The sequence below is a fragment of the Amblyomma americanum genome, chromosome 1 (genome assembly GCF_052857255.1).
Source record: "Amblyomma americanum isolate KBUSLIRL-KWMA chromosome 1, ASM5285725v1, whole genome shotgun sequence".
NCBI classification, from domain to species: Eukaryota; Metazoa; Arthropoda; class Arachnida; order Ixodida; family Ixodidae; genus Amblyomma; species Amblyomma americanum.
In genome coordinates this window covers 383,014,864-383,038,449 of record NC_135497.1, presented here as the reverse complement: position 1 = coordinate 383,038,449, position 23,586 = coordinate 383,014,864, and the positions used below count along the sequence as shown (strand labels likewise).

Here is a 23,586-nt window from a genome sequence, read left to right as displayed (position 1 = left end):
TTCGATTGTTCGTAAACATGCCTAGAAATGGTTTATGGTTTATGGGGGTTTAACGTCCCAAAGCGATTCAGGCTATGAGGGACGCCGTAATGAAGGGCTCCGGGAATTTCGACCATCTGGGGTTCTTTAACATGCACTGACAAAGCACAGCACATGGGCCTGAAGAATTTCGCCTTCATAGAAATTCGACCGCCGCGGCCGGGATCAAACCCGCGTCTTTCGGGTCAGCAGCCGAGCGCCATAACCACTGAGCAACAGCGGCGGCCCATGCCTCGAAATCGATAATCCGGAACGTTAATCCCGACTATGGACTAAAGCGGCAAAAGGGGGCTCCTTAACACCTCGCATTTAAAATCCTAGCTTCTTCTCTTCGCTCATACGGGGATATGCGTCTCGAAAAAACGTTTCATTTCGTAGAGATACACAGTCACGGTCTCATTGGGATGTTGAATTCGTTACTGCTGCACAACCTCCTCTTTCTTACCAAACGACGCTGTTGGACGTCCCCATAGCTATTTCTTCAAAGGATCCCAGGTTGTCATGGAAAGCTCATGGCTTTCAAACCATGTTCTCGCTAAGAAAACATTCTGGAATTTTGCTTCGCTGTCCCAAGCGTTCAGCGCAGCCACAGGTTGAACACGTTCAGCCAGTCTGACATTGTCGTGTGGTTGTCCATGAAAAAAAAAACACATCCATGGACTTCCATGGACGTGTTTCTTCCTTAGTCCTCGTTTTTCGGGCTGTTCAAAATGTTAAACGTTCACCAACTTGCCCAGTTTTCGGTTCTACTGAAGTCCATCTCGTTAACGCCGATGCAGGTGTTCCAGCAGCGGGCGCTGTTCGAAAAGGCGACGGTGGGGCTGTCGTCGTTGCGGCGACGCCTTCTGCAGGACATCTTGTGGCCGAGGCGGTTCGGAGACCGCGAGCCGGCCACGACACCCGCCGGGAACGTGCCCAGCCCCGCGCTGTCTGCGAGTGCGTGCCCATTTCTTTTGCCAGTGTGGACTCCAGGGGAACAACACCGTTCGCGGTCGGAAATTTCAAGGAAGCACGGCATTCTGCTGTACAAACTGTGCACTTTGACGACAGAAATCAGTGCAGGATTACGCACAAATTCGCGTTAAAGTGTAACAAGCTTCAAAATATTAGTACCGCGAGAAAAATAGGCAGCAGGCCAAAAATCGCCACGTTCGGACGCTTTAACTAGACGGTGCGGGCCCACGCGTCTCTAGGCATATCATTTACTTCCCATAGCTGCTATGGTAACCAGTAGCACACGCGGAAAAGACTTCAACTGCAACAAAATCGCAATCGACCGTTGCGTATGTGCTCGACTTCTTGCCCTGTGCTCCACAAAAGCGTGTCCCTCCGGAATAAATGTCTGTTTCCTGGTAATCCAGATTTCGACGGAAACCCTTCTGACTAGGGAAAATCACAAAGCTTACGAAACACTGTCCCCATAAAAGCATCAACTAGTGCAGTCTAGGGCAACAGTGAGAGCCGGTCTCGACAGCAGGAGGGCTTTGGCGCCCCCATGCAGAGCGGCAAGATTCGGAACACGCGGGGTAGGGCTCTCTCACTGTTGCCCAAGACTGTGCAGATCACTTCACTGTGGACGACGCACACGTAGGGGCGCCGAAACGTAAATGTTTTTTTTTTGTTTTTTGCTTCTTGTGAGTTTATACGCTAATGTTTTGTTTTTTTTCCTTCTGCCCACTGTATACGTTTGTGGTCAATGGCTGTTACATGGACACTCGCAGGCAGCGACGAGACCACCATGCGTCTTATCCAAAAGTTGTCATCCGCGCAACAAGGAGCGCGACATGGCGCGGACATCGAGACGATTCCCAAGCTCGCCAACCCGAAGTACGCCAACTCGTGGGTGTTGGACTTCCTCATCGACACCAACGTCGCCGACGACCAGCTGGTGAACCACGAGGTGATGCCCACGATGCTGCGTGCTGCTCCTGAGATTCGCGTTAGCTTGGCACGCGTGGTCCTTGGAGCGTTCAACGAACACTTCAACGCTTTAAGTAGTTCGAATCTCTCTTTTTCTACTACACTTTTCACAACTCATTTTTATGGACTGGTTCTTGAATAGTTGTGAAACCTGCAGCAATAAAATCTAGAATCTAGAATAAAATTAGAATCTAAGAAGCAATGTTCTCAAAAAATCGTTATTTTTGCTACGCACTGCGACTTAAACGTCCTCTATGATCCAAAAATGCTTACCAACCCAAATCGTGTCAGCGCAATATATTTACGGCACTTTGTTTCCAGGTTTCGCTTTTTTTTCAGAATTCGGGAGGTAAAAGCCAGGCGCTATTTCCTGAGTTTTAAATCGGGTATCAATCTTGTTTTTCCAAAAATAATTCTGCTATTCGGACTTTTTTTTAAGGGGGGCGGGGGGGGGGGGGGGAGTCTTTTTGTCAGCGAAAATAACCATCAGCCCTTCTCTTGCGACGCAGAGCATTAAATACAGTCGACGACCGATTTTTCGGACTCTCTAGGGATCGCGAAAACGACCGAAAAAACGTCCCGTACGGAAAATCAAATTTCACCGAAAAAAATCACGAACTTATTACCAATATGCCGGAGGAAGGCATCAGTTGTATTGCTCACATCCTAAAGCTCCTCATGACTAAATTTCGCCGCGCGACATGCGCACGGACGAGGACGGCGACCGCTTTCATCAGCTCGGCCTGGTTGTGCTGCCCGCGGCATGTCGCCGATGAACGCACGGGTTGGGATAAAGTCTAAATGGGAAAGCGAACACGCCGCTGCCGGAACTGCGCTGCGTCCGCAGTAAGATGGGGCTGGAACGAGAACGCGAAGATGGCGAAACAATAAGAACCGAGAAACAGCCAAAGCTAGCGCTCCGTCAGCGTTGGCCTTCGTCATTAGGCCTAGCGACTAGAGCCGAAATCGGCATCGTATCCGGCGATATGCACTCAGCGGTTGCTTGCGTATAACGAGGGGCGTCTTGCCTGTCATCGAAACGCCACTTGTTTACGGTTTTACGATATTAAAGTCAGGGTTGCGGTGCGTTTTGCCTTGGGTACGCTGACCTCGCTTTGAAATGCACCACCATTTCCTCCCGCGCTCGCCGTTTCCGTGGAGCCGTACGCCTCCGACGCGCTTCGCTGCTACCTCTTTCCGTATCCAGGACGAAAGAGAGCACAGAGGAGTCCCGCGAACTCTCACTACAGTTCAAGTTCGTGCGGCGGAAGACATTCAAAAACAGTACGAGTTCAAAACCATGCGGGCGCAATGTACCGACTCACTCGCGCAGAATTTCAGCATCTGAAGTTAAAAGGCTTCCTTTAAGCTTGAATTTAGTTCTGTTTGATCGTTTTCGATCTCTCCCGCAGTTTTAATTAATGAGGTTTCACTGTACTAATTATCGTATTTACTCGCGTAATGAACCCAATCGCATAATGACCCCTGCCCTCCCCAGTTTTGTTGGTGAGAATTTACTTTTTTTTTCAGCCTTTTGCTTTTTGTAGCTGGTTCCTCAGTTTTCGCACCGTCCACAGCGCAGACCTTGGCAGCGCGCCAAGATGGTCCCGGCTGCCGATAACATCACTTGTTCATCTTTTCAGAGCTCCTTCCCGAAAAAAAAACGGGGGGGGGGGGGGGGGGGGCTGCACGCCAAGATGCTGCTTGCCGCCGATAACACCTGCCAGAGGGGTGACTGGAGAGGAGAGCGCGGCGCAGAGCGCCAAGACGTTGTATGCTGTAATCTAAGGCATAGCCATTCGCATAACGCATTCGTCACCGTCCTGTGTGTTTTTTTAACCTCGCGTACAAAACGCGTGCCTGACATTCAGGGCCGGTGTTCAGCATATGTGCATTATCTCGACGCGAATGGCCGGCCCCGCCGGCTGCCACAATATTGCTGGATCGCGTCAAAGTGAACCATCATTTGACAGCAGCGGCACGAACACAAACCCGACTGCGTGCGTTTGTTGATGACTGGAGGGACGGACGGAGATAATGAAATCTCGACCCTTACAAAAAAAATCTGTTGGAAACTTTTTTTTTACCGCGTAATGAACCCTCTCCCAGACTGATGTCAACTTTTCTGGAAGAAAAGTGGATTCATTACGCGAGTAAATACGGTATATGGCGGCTTGGGTACTGGCGGCGAGTGCGAACAAGGTACGAAAAATCGAGCAGTCAGTTCCAGTGCGTCCGAAATTTCAAGCGCTCTTATATATTGGCTCTAGGGGCCATGACGCGATGCCGCGAAAAAGCCCGAATAATCAAGCATGTCCGAAAAATCAGGTGTCCGAATTTTCGATCGTCGACTGTACTCTATTGGTGCTTATTGTTCTTAGAAGAAATCTATAAACGTCTGCTGTTGGAGCATGGTGTCGTTGGCACGGGTAGCACTTGCCAATGCCATTAAGACGTCAGGTCAGTGCTTGTCTCTTGACCACTCGCTTCAAAACCTATTTTTTTCAGCAGATCACCAGGCAGAGCCGTCCTCTTGTTAACATACTTGAAAATGACGTAAAACTATCCATAATTAGGAGAAAACAAAATATTCCATATACCCCTTGTGGAGTTCGTTGACCTTTCCGCAACTCGTTGGTCTTGTGTTCGCAAGGAAGGCGCTCCAGTGGGGTCGGAAGTCGCCAACAAAGGGACCCGTCCCGTCCTGGCCTCCCCTGCTTGCGGCTGTTGTGCTCGCGCTTCCTTCCTGCTGTGGAGTTCGGCGAAGTTGGGCATGGGGAGAATTCCCTGGGGACCACCGCGGGGGTGGGTGAGCCATCTGGGGGAGACGTGGCTGCAGGAATGCGGAAGCAACGACGACAAGTGTCCCCACGTGTTTGAACAACAATGCCGGAAGCAGCGACGACCATAAGCGTATTCGTTCCGGTCTTCAGATGACGAAGTGCAGTATCAGTGTGGTCCCCTTCGGTCACGCTGGGGTTGAACAATTGCCCGAGTGCCGCACCTTCGACAGCGCTTCCGCGTTCCGGTCACCAGTACAACATCGTTCAACCCCTGCTGTGAGACAGCCTGCATTCCTGTGTCATGCAGGCGCCTTCAGGGTCAACATGGGCGCGGTCCGGACACGCGTGCGCGCCCACCTGGAGGCCGTGTGGACAACGTGACCAGGTCCTGTTCCCTTTCCCTCGACCGAGCTGCGAGGAAACATCAGGACTGCCCTGCCGTGGGCGGTACCATCAGTGTCATCGTGTGATTGGACATCATTCATCGAACTGTATTCCCCAGAGTATTTCGAGCTGCTGGTTTGGTACCAGAGAAGAGCCCCCCTCTTGACAGATACCAGAGACTCCCGACTGCTAAGAAGCTCTCTTTACTGAGAAGCACTCTCAATTGCCCTACTTGTACATTATGTAAATAGTCCTTGTATAAAGTTTTCCAAGTTTTCTTCCTCCAACCGTCCTCGTCTCTTCTCCGGCCCAGTCACGCTACCTGAATCCCAACAACTGGTGGCAGCGGTGGGATGCTGCTACCTGAATTCCAACAACTGGATGGCAGCTGTGGGACGTCCACGTGAAGTTACCGGCTCCAACAGACCTCGGCAGCTACGGGACTGACAGGCGTCAGCTATACCTTGGCAGGGTGAGTGCCCAATGTTTTCCGTTCATTTCGCCAGACCGTACTAGCACAGGCTGATGCTAGGTGCGGATTCCTGTTGTCTGGGAAATTGATTAAGGGAAACTGTTTTGTCCACTTCAAGCTAGGGCTTTTGTTTAGTGGGCTTGCTAACGCATGGTGGAACTCACGATGGTGAAGTTAAAAGTGCAGGAGCTGCTCGAAATTTGCCAGGAGCTGGGTATTTCGCTACGTTCTGCGAAAAGAAAATAAGAAATTCTCGAGGTTATGCGGCAGGAGGAGGTGACTACTGAGGAGGTCGGCGAGGCTTGGGAAACGATTGTTGGACGCAAAGAAGAGCAGAAAAGACGGGAGTTGTGCGAGCAGAAAAAAAAAGAAGAGCTTCGGTTGGCTCAAGAGAGACGGGAGGTCCATGAACATGCTCGAAAAATGAAGGAGCTCGAAATCGCGTCGAACGGAGGGAATATGGCGCGTCTTAGCCCTGTAGCTTCGGTAGAGGATCAAGGGAGGCAGAGATTGCAGGATCTCGTCTCACCATACCGCGTGGGAGGCGATATTGCACTCTTTTTGGTAAATTTCGAACGTGTATGCGGGAAGGTGCACATCGACAAGAGCGCTTGGTGGGAGAAGTTACTTCCTCTCCTTCCATGCGAGGCGGCCGAAGTGGTGGCTCGCCTCTCACGGGAAAAGTGTGATGACTGCGAGAAGTTAAGGAGCGCACTGATTAGAAAGTACCGGCTTTGAGCTGAAGCCTTTAGGCAGCGATTCAGGCAGGCAAAGAAAGGCGGAGAGTCGCTTACTGACTTCGCGTACCGGCTTAAAGTCAACTTAAACGAGTGGCTTAACATCGCTGAGGTGCACGGAAGCCATGACAAGGTACTGGAGTGCATCGCACCAAAGCAGTACTATAGCGCGATTCCAGAAGAACTCTGGATATGGCTGCAAGATAGGCTAACAGATATAGACCTAGACAAAGCGGCACAGCTCACAGACGAGTATTACGTTTGCCGACACCTCCAAAGCCAGGCAGGGTACGATAACAGGTTAGGAAAAGAAGAAACCTATTTAAAGAGAATCCCCGACCGAAGGGTGCCACCAGCACGCCGGGATCACTGAACAGAGGAAGCGGGATCAAAAGGAGGAAGTAGCGAAAACAAGATGGAGTCACCCAAATCTCCCGATCCGGCGGAACAGCAGGCACCTAGAGCTCGCGCGTTTGAAGCGCGAAAGCCCATTGTCTGCTATAATTGCAACAAGGAGGGTCACATCTCAGTGAACTGCAAACAGCAAAAGATGGCGTTCGCGTGCATGCGAGAGTCGGAGGAAAACTTTAAATTGCTGGAGCCATACGTGCGGGACGTAGTGATAAATGGCAAAAATTCAGGGCACCGCGGGATTCAGCCGCTACCATGGATGTTGCTCACCCGTCCTGTGTTTCCTCCACGGACTACATCGGCGAATGCGCCTGGATTAAGCAGGTCGCCGAAGAACAGAGTGCATGTTTGCCTATAGCGATGGTGACTCTAGAGGGGACTTTTGGCCGGCTTCACACAGAAGCGGCAGTTAGCGCAAACTTGCCGACACACTTGCCCTACCTGTTTTCGAACAAATCTGAGCAGCTGCTGAAAGAGAAAGGTCTCTCTTTCACCTCTGGCTTGGCTTGCAATGCGCTAACCCGTTCTCGAGCGCTAGAGCTCGCAAAGAAACTCAACTACGCTCCGATAAATGAGCAGGCACCGAACCATTCTCCCGACCAGCCGGGGGATCCTTGCAGGAAAACTTGTCCGTCTAAACCGCATGAGCATGACCATGAAGGTGTTCCCGAACAAGCGGTAGCTCATGAAATCCAAGGAACTGCCGATTCCGTAGAGAATGGGGCAACAGGAACCATCGCGAAGGGCTCGACATTAACACCTGCTTCGACTTGTTGGGAGGAGTTGACTAAGGTTGACAGGAAAGCACTTATTGCAGAGCAGAAAAGCGACCCATCGTTAAGAGCTCTAAGCAATAAGGTGAGCGAGGGAGTCGCCAGAAAGAACATCAGCTTTCATGAGAAATCAGGCCTTCAGTACCAGAAATACTGCGACTCAAAGGGACGCGCATATGAACCACTCCTAGTGCCTGAGAAGTACCGGCGGCAGCTTCTAGAGCTCGCGCACGGAAATGCATGGGCGGGCCACCTGGGCATAAAGAAAACAAAACCTATATTAGCCCTAAAATATTACTGGCCTCCCTGCTGGAAAGATGTGGAACAGCTTGTTAGATTTTGCGACACCTGCCAGCGGGTCGGAAAGTCGACGGATAAATAAAAAGCACCCATGACACTAGTTCCCATAATTACAGAGCCCTTTCGGCGTCTCGTAATAGATACTGTCGGCCCACTGCCAGCCTCCAACTCTGGCTGTCGCTACATTCTGACCTCACTGTGAGTAAAAGTTTGCCGGTGGTGTTGGTCCGGTGATTTCCAGAAACTGGATGCACCGCTTGAAGGCTTCTCGGTGATATGACTTGCAGGCGAAGCGATCTAGTGAGAAACGAACCTTTATACAGGCTATTTACAGATGGGTACAAACAAAAGTCAGTATACGGCCACAACTATCCGCGGCCGGCCTAGCCGACTGCCTGCACAGAGGCGAGGGACCCCGCGTCCCAAAAATCAAACTGGCGCGCCTTGCACCAGCTCTCAACGGTCACTCGCTCCCTCCGCACTCGGCCAGACCGAGCGCCTCCCAGCTAGAAGCTAGAGAAAAAAGCCCTCGGGCGCCACTCCCTTCGCGGGTACACCCCGAAGATGCCGGCGCCCCTTTCCACACATAACAATAAACTGCTAACTGCGACTCATCAGTTTTGACGAATAGGAAAGCTCAGAACTGATGTCAGCGTTTTTCCTTACCCCCGAGTTCCTCCCTAGGTGGTCTTGCAATCCTTCGCCCAGGGGACAGGGGTCCAAGGTCGAGGCCGGTAGATAGCCCCGCCGTCCGGAGCGGCGAAGGAAACCGCAACGACGAATGGGGAGACTAACCAAAAAGGCATGAGTCCCCTTCTAACGGCGTGCACCAAAGCAAAACTAAATGAAACAAAACCGGACGCGCAGCCTAGGTCACTGCCCTCTCGCGGAATATTCGCAACACATGTACAAAAAGATGCGACAGCGCGCCGAACCCTACACCTTCCACCCAAGACTCGGCTAATCTATTCAGAGATGAGCCGAGGCAACAAACAACAAAAAGGGTTCGGCAAGTGGCGGTTGAGTACCTCTGCACGAGCAAGCAACCGGAGCCTGCGAGCCCGCATGCTGCGACCCTTCGTCACACACTCACACCCATCCCGAGGACAATGCTAATGACAATGCTAATGACAGTGTCAATGACGAATACTCTCAATCTTGAACTAAGACAGCACATAATTCTCGGTGCACTCAAACATCTGTAATATGCAAACAAGGACAGTTCCGAGCAGTTTATATCACACTGTCCGTAATCACTGACGCACAAAAGGTAAAATCAGCATAACTGCAGCCCAAGAACATTCGGTCATGTCCATGTCTGTAGTCCCTGAACACTGAGTCCTGCCAACTCTGGATCCCCCACACCCACCTACTGCATCCGCGCTTACTCGAGCCTTTTGTTTCATCTCGAGACGTGCTACCAAGCTATATCCGTGTTGCATACCTGCGCACGGGTCCTTGTTGGGACATGGCGAGGCCTGTTAAAAGTGGAGTGGGCATGGCTAACGCAGCCTATGATTCAGCGGCGTCCTCCCGGGTCGAACACTCGCACCCGCCGTCTACGACTGAATATCGGTGCGGCACAGGATCGGTGCGGCACAGGCGGTCAGCGCAGTGACATTCCGTTTGCGCTGCTGTCTATCCAACTTACGACCCTCGTTGGCGGTCAGCGCACTCAGGCCACGCGCCTTCACTATTGACAGAGCCCTGTTTTCTGAGGCCTTCATGCTTTGCGTGCTCAACTGCTGTAGCGTCTTTACGCTGGACGCCAGTCCCTCGGGCTGCATAGGCAAAGGCACGCCAAGATCGTGCCGTGATTTGGCGTGCGTCGCAAACTTTTGACGTGTTTCCGTGCTCTGTTCACGGTAAAGGACGCAGACACTGTCCACACCAGCTGATCTGCCGTATGGCAATCTCTCCACTGTAGCATTGCTTGTACCCGTGTCCACTGTCTCAGAACCAGCTCTAGTCAGCTGCGACACCTGCGCCTCAAGCGACGCCGCTAGCTGAGCTCGATGTTTCATCCGCGTCATTGGTGAAACACCCCCGACGCACCGCTTCCATGTCGATGCGCAAAGAAAGTTCACACTGGACGCCTGCGCCTGGCGAGCCGCCCTTTTCCTCATGCTCATGAGGTTCAGCGCAAAACTCCGTCATGCCTTCACGTGCGTGGCCCACCGGATGGGTTTTATCGGCCTTCCCCTCCACGGGGCTCATCTCCAAGCCAGCAGGTAGGGACCGCTGTTCTCTTTCAACCTGGATTGCTGACTGAGCAGCATCCAGCAACTCAGCGCCAGCAATCTCTACATTGTTTGCCGGGACTTGCGCTTCGCTCGAAGCGCTTTCGATCCCTACCGGCTTCAAGCTGCAGCAACTAACCACCTCTTCTGTTACACTGCTCAGCGATTCGTTGCCATCTCCTCTACCCGGAAAGGGTGATCGGCTCTGAGGTCGCCCTAGCGGTACCACCTCCTGCTGCGCACTTCGCTCTTTCTGGAGAGATTCTTTCGTCTCCTTGTACTCTTGTTTGGCTATCGCTAGTTTGCGCTCGAGAGATTCCAGGCTGACATCGTCCAGCTTGTTTTCGAGGTAACTACCTCACCCGGACCATAAGGCGAATCTGGCATAATGGCCACTCGAACACCTGAATGCGGCCATCACACCCGTTGCTCTCTAACCCTGCGGCTCGAGCGCTACGGAGGCAAGCAAATGGGAAAGGAGGCTCACTCTGCCGTCGCCTCGCTGCCCATGGCTCCTGCGACCTCTCCGAACCTCTCCGTCAGATGCCGCCTCGTCCTTTCCCACGGCTGCAGCACTCTCTTCCTCGGAGGCCTCTTGTTGCCTCCTCGTTGCTCCGCAGGTTTGCACCAGTCTTCGTCCAAGACACTCCTCAGCCGGCGTCCCCTCTTCGACTCCAACAGCTCCAGAGGCTTTGCACCAGGATGTCGCCTCTCCGCTCCCAACAGCCTCCGAAGCCCGTCACCAGGAGCTCGCTTACTTCCTCTGCAACGGCGCTCACTTGTCGCGATGATCAGCCGCAGCGGCGGGCCCTCTCAACAAGGTGTCGCCCTCCGCTGGTGTCCCATAGCGCCCGTATCCGCTCCGCAGAAAGCCGTGTACGCTTGAATCTTCCAACTGCCGCCGTTGCTCAGGGATACCACTCTCTGTCTGTTGAAGGCGTTGTCTTCGGCGTTTCACGCCCAATGCGGTTCGCACCTTCGTAACCCCGTAGCCTGTCGTCCTTTCGGTATCTCGCCTTGGATGCCGAACATCGTCGTTCTCTCCGTGGATGTATGTCTTCGTCCGTTCCTCGGGGCCACTGCAGAGCACCAGTACTGTCGACTGCGCCAGTAAAGGTTTGCCGGTGGTGTTGGTCCGGTGATTTCCAGAAACTGTATGCACCGCTTGAAGGCTTCTCGATGATATGACTTGCAGGCGAAGCGATTTAATGAGAAACGAAATTTTATACAGGCTTTTTACAGATGGGTACAAACAAAAGTCAGTATACGGCCGCAACTATCCGCGGCCGGCCTAGCCGACCGCCTGCACAGAGGCGAGGGACACCGCGTCCCAACAGTCAAACTGGCGCGCCTTGCACCAGCTCTCAACGGTCACTCGCTCCCTCCGCACTCGGCCAGACCGAGCGCCTCCCAGCTAGGAAAAGCTAGAGAAAAAAGCCCTCGGGCGCCACTCCCTTCGCGGGTACACCCCGAAGATGCCCGCGCCCCTTTCCACACGTAAAAATAAACTGCTAACTGCGGCTCATCAGTTTTGACGAATAGGAAAGCTCAGAACTGATGTCAGCGTTTCCCTTACCCCCGAGTTCCTCCCTAGGTGGTCTTGCAATCCTTCGCCCAGGGGACAGGGGTCCAAGGTCGAGGCCGGCAGGTAACCCCGCCGTCCGGAGCGGCGAAGGAAACCGCAAGGACGAATGGGGAGACTAACCAAAAAGGCATGAGTCCCCTTCTAACGGCGTGCACCAAAGCAAAACTAAATAAAACAAAACTGGACGCGCAGCCTAGGTCACTGCCCTCTCGCGGAATATTCGCAACACATGTACAAAAAGATGCGACAGCGCGCCGAACCCTACACTGTGCGTGGCAACCAAATTTCCCGAGGCCATTCTCTTGAAGGAGCTAAGTTCCGCATGTGTTGTAGACGCCCTTTTGTCAATTTTCTCTCGCGTGGGGTTCCCTGCAGAGATACAAAGCGATAACGGGAGCGTGTTCACAAGCTTCTTGACAACAATGTTCTTGGAACGGTGTGGGATTAAAATAATCCGCAGTTCCATTCGCCACCCTCAGTCAAATCCAGTCGAGCGTATGCACTCAGTGCTAAAGCGGATGTTTATGTCTCTGTGTTTTGAGCATAAGGGAGATTAGGAAGGCTGCATTCTAGCAGCACTCTTTGCAATGAGATCCGTCCCCCACGAAAGCACAGGATTTAGCCGCGCTGAACTAGTCTGCGGGCGTGACTTGAGGACCCCATTGCGCATATTAAAGGAGTCATGGGAGGGTTACAGAGAGGATCCCTGTGTAGTGGAATACGTCCTGAAGCTACTGGAAAGACTTGCGAAAACCAGAGACCTCGTGGAAGTAAATGTCAGAGCAGCGCAGTCATTGTCTAAAGTGCACTACGACAAATCGGCACGCAAGCGCACCTTTCAACCTGGCGACCAGGTGATAATGCTGCGTCCGTCAAAAAGAAACAAGCTTGAAGTGCAATGGGAAGGGCCAGCTAAGGTGGCGTCCAAGCTTTCGGACACCAACTATGAGGTCAAATTTAAGAAAAAACACAATCGGATAATCCACAGTAATTTCATGAACCCTTATGTGCAGCGTCAGGCCATGGTTAATATGACGCTGAACATGCCAGAGGAAGAGATCTCAGACATACCTTATGTCATACATGAGGACGAGCAGGCAGCGAATGAGCTGCTAAATTCAATCGACAGAGAGCCACGTTTGACGGAAAGTCAACGAGGAGACATGAAAAACGTCGTCCGCGACTTTGAAGCCGTGTTTTCAAACAAGCCAGGAAAAAGCAACCCTCGTCGAACACGACATTGAGCTGTCTAGGGAGCAGCCGATCAGGAGCAAACCGTACCGTGTCTCTCCAAGAGAAAAAGAAATCATTGAGACGGAGATCCGCCGTATGTGCGAACTTGGCGTCATAGTGCCCTGCGAAAGTGACTATACGTCACCATTCATTATTGTAGAGGTTCCAGGCAAGGATCAGAGACCTTGCGTGGACTACCAGAGACTGAATTCAATCACAGTGGACCAGATCTACCCCATACCGAACATCGAGGAGAGGGTTGAAACAGTCCCTAAATCAGAATATATATCCACACTGTATTTAGTTCGTGGTCACTGGCAGGTGCCACTCACTGAGCGCGCCAGCAGGTACGCAGCATTCGTGTCCCCCGTGGACACGTTGCGCCCTGTAATATTGAGCTTCGGCTTGAAAAATGCTCCGTACTGTTTTTCAAAGTTAATGGACCAAGTGCTGCGGGGACTTGCAGATTTTGCTCTCCACTACCTTGGCGACGTGGCCGTTTTCTCACAAAACTGGGAGGAGCACATTGAAAACCTGCGTATTGTGTTGAGCCGACTGCTTGAGGCTGGTTTAACGGTAAGGGCGGCAAAATGCCACCTGAGGTGCGCCGAAGTGAACTATCTTGGGCACGTGGTTGGACGAGGCCAGCGCAGACCTGCCGCGCTTAAAGTGGCTGCCGTGGTGGAGTACCGTCGCCCAACCACAAAATCGTAACTCAGGGCTTTTCTTGGCCTAGCAGGCTATAATCAGCATTATTTAAAGGGCTACTCTGATTTAGCCAGCCCCCGACCGACGCGCTGAGAAAATTGAGCCTGCCAATATTTCTTGGGACCAAAAGAAAGAGAAGGCATTTCAGAGTCTGAAAACGGCCCTAAGCGAGCGCCCAATACTGGCAGCGCCAGATTTCTCGAAACCCTTTATCATACAATTTGATGACAGCGAACGAGGGTTAGGCGCTATTCTTTGCCAGGAAAGCGATGGCAGGCACACACGGCCTGTCCTTTACTTGAGCTGCAAGCTCAGCACGCGGGAAGAGGCGTATAGCACGTCTGAAAAAGAATGCGCATGCCTCGTTTGGGCGATAGACAAACTTGCATGCTACGTCTCCGGGTCCCGTTTCACAGTAGAAACGGACCATTGCCCTTTGACTTGGCTGCACAATATGTCGCCCAAAAATGGTCGTCTACTGAGGTGGAGCCTGGCACTCCAGCCCCACAGCTTCGAGGTTCGCTACAAGAAAGGCAAGCTCCACACAAATGCCGACGGGCTAAGCCGAGCCTTTTAGCTAGTAAAGATTTTAAAAAAGGGGGGATGTCCCCCAAATTTGTAGTTTTGAAGGTTTATTTCATATTATCTTCCTAATGGAGAGCGTATATCTCCCACTTTCTTTGCATTAATGTTCATAACCACGTAACATACCTAGGAGTACGTTTTCCTTATTTCGGCCAAGGATAAGTAAGAGCGAGTGGTGTAACGTACCTTGTTTCTGGGTATTGGGGCGGGAAAATTTGAACGCCACGTCGGCCAAATCCAGTCACCTATTCCCGCACCACGTGCCCTCTAAGCACCAACCTGATTTCATTTAGCGAATTTTTTTCCCTATCTAAGTGCGCCTCGAGCGGGAGCACACGCCTTGGACAGGTGCCCTGTCTAAACTCTTAGTCGGGAGACACCATGTGTTCATTCAGGCAAAACATTTGATCTCTTCAAGTTTCAGTTGAAGTTTTGTGCTAAGTTCAGTTTTGGCCTTCAGTTTTGGTCTGGCGGGATGAGTGGGTTCTGAGGGCGCTTGCTTTTGTCAGGTGTGGTTTGGCGTCTGTGATCCTTTTTGGCTAGCATTGCAGAGAATTTCCCAAAACGGCCATCTGACGAGGGGAAGCGATGCCGAGCTTCGGCACTGAAGGTCATCAGAAGACTCCCAGAGAGCATCTGGTTCCTGGCACGCCCAGTCAGCCGAGCTCAGTGCGAGCAGTTCATCTTCTGGGCGCAATATCTGGCGGCGGGGGTGCTGTTGTGCTCGCGCTTCTTTCCTGCTGTAGAGTTCGGCGAAGTTGGGCATGGGGAGGATTCCCTGAGGACCACCGCGAGGGTGGGTGAGCCCTCTGGGGGAGACGTGGCTGCAAGAATGCCGGAAGCAGCGACGACAATAGCGTCCCCACGTGTTCGAACAGGAACGCCGGAAGCAGCGACGACCATAAGCGTATTCGTTCCGGTCCTCAGACGACGAAGTGCGGTATCAGTGTGGTCCCCTTCGGTCACGCTGGGGTTGAACAATTGCCTGAGTGCCGCACCTTCGACAGCGCTTCCGCGTTCCGGTCACCAGTAAAAGTTCTTTCAACCCCTGCTGGGAGACAGCCTGCATTCCTGTGTCATGCAGGCGCCTTCCGGGTCAACATGGGCGCGGTCCGGACACACGTGCGCGCCCACCTGGAGGCCGCGTGGATGACAACGTGACCGGTCCTGTTTCCTTTCCCTCGACCGAGCTGCGAGGAAACATCAGTACCGCCCTGCCGTGGGTGGTACCATCAGTGCCATCGTGTGATTGGACATCATTCTTCGAACTGTATTCCCCAGCTAGGGATCTGGGAAATACGAAGAATATTTAAGGAGCTGCTGGCTTGGTACCAGAGAAGAGCCCCCCTCTTGAGAGATACCAGAGACTCCGACTGCTAAGAAGCTCTCTTTACTGAGAAGCACTCTCAGTTGCCCTACTTGTACATTATGTAAATAGAGCCTTTTATAATGTTTTCCAAGTTTTCTTCCAATCGTGCTCGTCTCTTCTCCCGCCCAGTCACGCTACCTGAATCACAACCACTGGTGGAAGCGGTGGGATGCTGCTACCTGAATTCCAACACGGCGGACGTCCTTATCTACTCCGCGCGGTAACGGGCATAGCCCGTCTTAAGAAGCCTAACCATGTACAGGTGTCGACATGTGTGCGTTTTCAAGGGGTTGACGAGGTTTCGGGGGCGCACGAGATACGGCTGAGTATTAGCCGAGTGACCGGAAACCTACTATTCCCGTAACGACTGTGTTCGACTCTTGCGGTGTGTTCTGTAAACACTTTAGGGATCGTTTCGTCGGCATATGTTTGTCGCGTGTACGACAGAGAGAGGAAAGTGGTAACGGCTGGGCCGTGGGAGAGGGTGGTCGCGTTTGTGCTGTTTGTGTATTTGATTGCAACCTCTCCTTTCCCAAATGTTTAATCAGCACTCTTTCCCCAATCTGTGATTAGTTGGCGGAAACCTTATTTTCCTTTCCCTAACCACTGATTGGTGAGGTGTGTCGCTTGTAATCTTATTGGTGGCTGTCCCCACTAAGGGCGGAGACAGAGGGTTTAAAAACAAGCGCGCTGGGTTGAACGGGGGCTGAATTCGTCTGATCAACGGTTTAGTCATGTAAATAGTCTTCTCCTTGCTTTGTTTCTTCTCGTTTTATTTATGTTGTAAATAAATAGTTAACCTTCTCCTTCCTTCGAGTAACGTGAATGTTTGCGAGTTATAACCACCGGGTCATCAAGAAACCCCGATTTCATCATCAACAAGGTGTTTCCTCTCATCACCACCTGAAGGGGGAAACTCAACTCCCCTCGATTCCGAGTGCTGCCCACAGCGTTTCTCATTGACAAAGTACATTTTCTCAAAGGAGCTTTTTCCGGTGGAAACCGGCTTTAACCTAGTTTTTACGAAGTGTATTAGGGGGGGGGGGGGGGAAGAATCACATAAGAAAACGAAGGGCTCTAAATACAGGGTGTTTTACCTAAGACTTTACATAGTTTTTAAAAATATGCGCTTCATTTAGCGCGTTTTTCGGCATAGCATTATCAGTGGTGCAGTCCATCATAATACAGCTAAGACATGCTAACATCAGACTTGTTAACTAATAATGAATAGTTAATTTTTTTACTATTGCTGTTAAGCTGCTGAATCATTGAGACGCGTGTAGCCCACCGTAAGTAGTACCCATATCAATTTTTAGAATTTCGAAAATGCGGTTGTCCTCGGCGCCGTGGCCTAACAAATTTTGGCTACATCATGCTAAAATGCATGCGTTTTCAAAAAGTTTGCAGGCAAAGTAACCTCTCCAGGGCACGTATCACGTCTAAATAGCCAAATTACACAAAAAAAATTACTGTGTTTATCGTTTTTGTTCGTAAGCCCTTATTACGAATGTATAATCTTATCATTTTGTTCTGTTGATGTATTATTTGCGCTCTTGATAAGCCGTTGTGTAAGCCTTTTTTTGTGCCTGCTTATCTTGAACCAAGCTTACGTTGCAGGTATGCTTCTGAAGCACTGCTAGGTTAAAATTTGTACCTGTATGCTCCCACCTGCTTGGTCTTCCTAGACTTCAGTATCTCCCAAATAAAAATGAATTTTCGAAATTCTGAAAACAGCTATGAATATTACGTACGGTGAGCTACACGCCTCTCAATAATTAAGGAGTCTAACAACAATAGTTGAAAAGTTTACTGTTCAAAATTAGTTAACCAGCCTACCCGTTAGCACGTCCCAGCTGTATTCTGATGTACTACACTGCTGACAATGTCGTACCGAAAAAAGCGCTCTTCTAACTCAAAAAGCCTATTCTTAAAAATTGTGTAAATTCTTCGGCAAAACACCCTGTGTTAGAATCCGACCATTTTCACCTGTCCGGTTAATAAGCAGAGCACTTGAAGCATCTGTTAATGCCGCCCTGGAGCTGAAGCACTCTTTTCAATCAGGTCACGGTGGGAATTCAATTTTCATCATTACTTTCCTGCTGACATAGTGTTCTGCACCTAATGGGCCTCTTAACCCCTGGTGAGCGCGGACTATAATATTACTCTACATTAGGGCTGTCCGCTCCTCTGTGCTTTCTCATTCAGTCTGCATGACCTCACTGTGCACAGCTGCCTCTACCGCATTGATATTCATGTACTCGGCTGGAGTTTGGTGGTTAGTTCATGTATCGAAGTCAAGTGTCACAAATGATATGGTACTCAAAAGGGGCCGATAGGGCAGAGGGAAAGGGCTGGCGAATACCTACCGCTAATAGCAATATATTGCTACAAACATAGTCCTCTGAATATGAGCGGTCGTGCCTGCACTGCGTAAAAAATGTTTGCAAGAGGTCCTATAAAATGGCTATAGAGACTACACAGCGACCATAGCCCTCCAGAGGAAAACTGATAAAATCCAAATCAGGAAGGGTGTCAGGCAAGGTGATTCAGTCTCTTCGTGGACATTCACATCATGTTTACATGAGACATTCAGAGGGCCGGAGTGGCACGATCTAGAGACAGATGGTGATAGAGAACACCTTAGTAACCTGCGATTTCCTGACAATATTGCCCTGAAGTAACTGAAGGCATGAACTACAGCGCATGACTGATGACTCAAGGAAGAACGGTGGGACTAAAAGTTAGTATAAAAAAAAGTTAAAGTGATGTTCAAGTGTGGAAAGTGACACTGTTTACGATCAGCAGCGAGGTATTTGAAGTAATAAAGGAATATACTTACGCACGGGTAATAGTGATCCGTGCGGTGAAAGTGAAAGAGAGAAGATTGGTGCGGAGTGCATTTAGCCGGCACTCTCCGGTAATTAACGGCAGCTTACTAGTATCCCTGAAGAGAAAAGTATAACAGTTCAATCTTGCCAGAACTCACCTATGGGGCGGAAACTTCAGTTTTGTGCGTGGTTAATTTGCAGTTACTTTCCGATTCAGTCTCGAATTGCGCATCTTGACGCCGCACAGCATCTTGGCCTTTTCTTTCTCGATTCTTTGCGCCTGCATGCAGATGTCGCGGGCCAGCGCTCCCGTTTCGACAGACTCGGCGGAAGAATCTCCTCCCCGCCACTCACCGCCCAAGCAACCGACGGTGCCGAACAAGTCTTCGTTGCTGTCGCTTCCGCGCCAGGCCGGACGCCGCAAGAAAACGTCCATCTTAGAAGACGGCCAGGTGGTCATTCCGGGACAGTCTTCGCCCGAGCACAAGCCAGTCAAGGGCATCAACCGTGAGCCTAGCCACCACACGTTCCCCACACTTATGGGCTGCAGCCGCGCACAGTGTAGCTCTGCGCTGAATTCCGGCAGCATTCCACATGACGTACACGCGCTATTTCCGCTGCATCGCATTTACTGAAAATGCGCGCTCTAATTACGAGACCAACAAAATAAAACAAAGGCCACTTTATTCAATATAAACGGCTGTGTGTACTGAGAGACGTTACGTGGCGATTAAACACCCTTCAGAATTTGATGCAATGCCACAGCACACGCACCAAAGGGATCATTTGTGAACTTTTATGTGCATCCTACGGTGTAGACGAGATTTCCTTCCGCGTCCCACCTGCATGTTAACTCCCTTACGTTCTTTTTTCTGCCCCCTCTCTTCCTTCAGTGTTCTTGCTGGCGTTTTTGCCATACTACCATCACAACAATGTAAGGCACGGCCGCGTCCTTAGAGTTATTTCCACTGCTACTTCCATCTCAAGTGTGGCGCATACCTATAGTCACATCGTCGTCTTTCGCCGGGGATCGCTGCTCCATTTTATTGCTGATGTGCAAAAGCGACGACATGCATTCAATTTCTGTCGCGCTCCCTTTTTGATCCCATTATTTCCTCCTTTGTTACTCTGCAGAGCTCCGGCTTCCCACCGCTACAATTACTGAGCCATATCGCCAGTGCGTAATAATGCTATAAGAACGCAGCAAAATGGAGAAACCACCATTATCTTAAGGGTTTATAATATTCCCCTCAGTGAAGATTGCAGACATTTCCCCTCTCTCATGCCAGGACTATGAAGGTGCATTATTTACCCGTTTGATGAAGGCACACAGAGGCAAAATCTGTGCGTCTCGCCATTTTAAGCGTACGACAGATGTGCACTACAAAGAACAGCGACCCGAGGCGTGAGCTTAAACGTTCACAGGGAGCTTTTCTCAAGCTGTGCATGCAGTATCTGAAAAGCTGCTTTTAGAGCGCAGGAAAGTCCCCCTCTTCTGCACCGCATTTCTGTATTCCCCACGGACTTCAAGTTATCTCAAGTCGAACTTATTTGGCTGCAACTATCCCTTTCCGAACCCTGACCACATAAGCCTGTGTCTGCACAAAAAAAAATCTATTTCGGATCGTCTGGCAAAAACGAACTTGTTCGGACCCAGCCCACACGTTTACGATGGTTCAGGTAATAAACACATCTCGCTATACGCCCAAAAACGGAGCTCTATTCACCTAATCAAAAGGGCGCGCACTCGAAGCGTTCCCGGGAGGCGTTCAAGGTCTCTTCCACGCTGCAAGAAGTGTGGCGTTTACTTGTGTTCCACGACGTAGAGGAAGCTGCTTAAACATTTTTTGTTACAACAAAGCCTAGGTCTTTTGTAAATTATTCATCTTTCATCTCTGCTGTGGTGACAGTTTCATCAATAAAAGTCCAACCCACACACTAGTGTTCATTCCAGCAGTTCATTTAGTTCGCTGATGTTTTGATTACTTGTTTTGCACAGAGAAATCATAGGTTCCCGGTTGGTGCGTTTATGGACCTGAAAGGGCTATGCTTCAATGTTCGCGACACTCCCGTGAGTTTTGTCCACGGGGGCACGGCCCGTGTGCATGGCAAGCAGCGTTGCTGAGGGCCACTGGCGATGGTGGTTGCTAACGAAGGACGAAGGAGACAAAATACGGTGACGCCGTTAACGACCGATGACGGCATCATCAGTCCGGAAAATGTGGTCGTGATTTATGAACGGAAGACGTAGTTCGAGGAAGGGATTGCCCGCTGCGATCGGAAACAAAGCCTGTCTTGACCCCTTCTGTAAGCGTCTGTCGCCACAACTTGACACTGGTTGCCGAAGAAGTTTACCGTCCTGTGCCATACTTCGAGGGCTCAGAGTAAATGTTTTGCCTTCCCTCTCCTAGCGTGCCCATGGCACAAAGCGGTGACGCCTCGTGAAAAACACTCGTTGATATCGACGTCTTCATCAACGCTCTGCCAGATACGCATCGTGAAACGAATCGAATTAAGGCTAGGCTTCTAAACTTTCCGCGCTAGCACGTGCCTAAATGTGGAACGTTTAGCTGGTTCCATCAAACTGCTATAATTTTGCCTAGTTTTTGGGCCCCATGCACGGCCTCCCCTGGATATAAAGCGAGAAATAGGGTGAATAAGTGCGACACGAGCGGCCACTGCACCAAAATATGCCCAGCGCGGAGACGAGTTCCGTTTACAATGGCAGCAGCATCAAACGCGGCACTAGTAGCGTGTAAGGCAGTAATGATACACTAAGACCCTGCTCAATGCATCAACAGTGTTCAATAGTCGTGGTGAGCTCATAACATCACGTGAAATCAGAATTCCAGACATTTAGTGTGCGCAATTCACGGCGCAGTGTTTTTCTGCATAGGCTGCACACCGGCTAGTGAAACACAGTTATCAGCTCTGCGGGCACAAGCAAAGTCAGCGAAGCGCGTTCTTTTCCCGCAGCATACCACCGTGTCCAGCTCCCGCCGACCTTCCAGCGGTACCTTCTCCAGCAGATAATCGCCTGGAAGAAGGAGTAAGTGGAGAGCGAAAAACTAACGACATGTGACACAACCAGCAATGCGATGCGCAGTTGAACTCAGAGTCATGCACAATGACGGGTGATCATCAAGCCCAGTGTGATGCGCGTGAATCGAAAGCTCGAAAGTCAAAACAAAGATTCTCCACCTAGCGGTTGCAACATCGCTGCTAGCCGCACTGCACCAATCGATAGTAGTGCTGGTCCCTCAATCCAAAAGTGCTGCTTCAGAAAAAATGTACGTCCCCAAAAGTAGCCATTTTTCGATTGTCGAACCATTCTGCTTTTGTATTTCATTATGAGGTGTCGCTGTTGTCATAGCAATTATGAGCAGTGATGCCTCAGACGCCAGCAACCAGCCGAAATCCTACGGAGTAACAATGTGTCTTAGGTAACTAAGCTGAAAGGAACTTGCGAGTGTTTTGATGCTGCTTCAACAGAGGCACGGAGTTTGCAGCAGTGCAGCTTCCAAGTGGAATAGCCATTATTCCCCTGACCATTGTTGCGGCTCCAGAGCGTTTCGTTACTGCCAAAATTAGTCCGAGTATCGCGACGCCAGTCCGCTATGCGTATACAGGCCCAAGCACACTTATCTCGAAAGCTTGAACAACGCGGTCTGCAGTGCGGTGGCGGCGTTACGGGTTTCTAACAACACGGAACGACTTGTGCATGCACTGTGGCATGCATGGTTAAGCGTTTTCGCCTCCTGTCCGAAGAGGCGGCATCAAACCTAAAAGGAAATGCAAAATGTAATAAGAGGCGCGGAACAGAACGTTTCTACCTTACATTCCTCTTCTTCACAGCCAACGGACTTGCCTCGAAAACTCTTCACTAAAGACTGTAGCCTGAAAGATTACTTCGCAAGTTTTTTTTTTTCCTGTGAAATATACGTGCAAACATTTCGTTAGGTCGACGAGGTAAGATACCTGCTCGATGATGTACGAAAGCTGCAAGCACGTCTTGGTTATTAGCCAGCGGAAGGTACTTGAGTAAGAAGATTGACAACGACGCAGTCGTTTTGTTTCGTTTAAACCTCATACAGTGCGCATGACTTCAGTGAGGCGTGAGGCTTCAGTGAGGCTTAGTATACAGGTGGTGTTCGCGAAAGGCTTTAGTGGCACTAGGACATGTGCGCTGTAATCGTAATCTTAGTAAGTAAAAAGGTTCCTTCTGACTGAAAATGCTGCGTCATGTTCGCCAGTCCGCTTTTTCAGTGCTACTCGGACACTGGCCGCGCAAGACCAAGTCTGTTAGTACGGTACGCTAGAGGTGTTCGGTTTTTTTCCAAAAGGTCATATCGCACGTGACTTCATTCACGCGCCCTGACCGCGCCGTTTCGATCGCTGAACAGACTGCAATGGTTAACAAGCTGCGCTGACCAGCTTCCTTCGTCTTTAGCTCGCATGCGATGCAGGGTCTCGAAGAACTGTAAAACAAACATCATGCCGATTTTTCAACTAAAGCATGTGTACGAACGAAAGGAACGCACAAAAAGGGTGAATACTTTGCTAGTTCTTATAGATCTCGCTACGTGATTACTCCGCGATACGTGAATATTAATGAAACTTAATATTGCACGTGTTTTGCGTCGACGGGCGTGCTGAGTGCATGATGAGTACGTAACAGTATAAAAGGAGCAATTCAATGTCTTTATTGAGCATGTTTGCGTCTTTAACGTTTTCGTTGCAAATGCACCACTCCACTTGAATGGAAAATCAACTAAATTGGTGTAACGAACCTAATTCAAAATAGCGTGTTTGCTCAGAAACAGTTCGCTCTTTTCCTATACCCTCCTTCAATTTAAGAACTATTTCAGAAGCTAGACGTAGATTATGTTGTAGAGTGCTTTTACTGCGCCAGAGCATACGGCTAAATCATGCCCACCGGCGCGCACGCAGACGATACCACATAATCCATAACCAGCTGCTGATGGGCGTGGTGGTGGCTTCCTCCCTTTCGAGCATGCTGTCTCGCGTGCAAGGCAGTGTCCAGAGGGACGTCATCGGTTATCTCGAGAGGTAAGCGAAGAGACCAGCTGACCTACTGCGTCGCGGCCACCGATCACGTTGCAGCCATCCATCGCTTTCTCGTCCCTGAGTTATACTGAACTCCAGCAAGACTTAACACAGAGTAGCCAGTAGGAGGCTCAAGTTTCTCAGTGCCTGCC

At 50.6% G+C, this 23,586-nt stretch overlaps 1 protein-coding gene across 1 annotated transcript in view; it reads left to right on the top strand.

Moving 5' to 3' along the window:
- LOC144122882 (uncharacterized) overlaps positions 1-23,586 on the top strand; it is a 63,539-nt gene that overhangs the window by 10,708 nt on the left and 29,245 nt on the right. Inside the window, exons 4-8 of the mRNA XM_077655855.1 lie at positions 819-975; positions 1,761-1,939; positions 18,658-18,874; positions 21,344-21,416; positions 23,318-23,437. Coding sequence (XP_077511981.1) covers positions 819-975; positions 1,761-1,939; positions 18,658-18,874; positions 21,344-21,416; positions 23,318-23,437 — 746 coding nt within the window. The remainder of the gene's footprint in view (positions 1-818; positions 976-1,760; positions 1,940-18,657; positions 18,875-21,343; positions 21,417-23,317; positions 23,438-23,586) is intronic.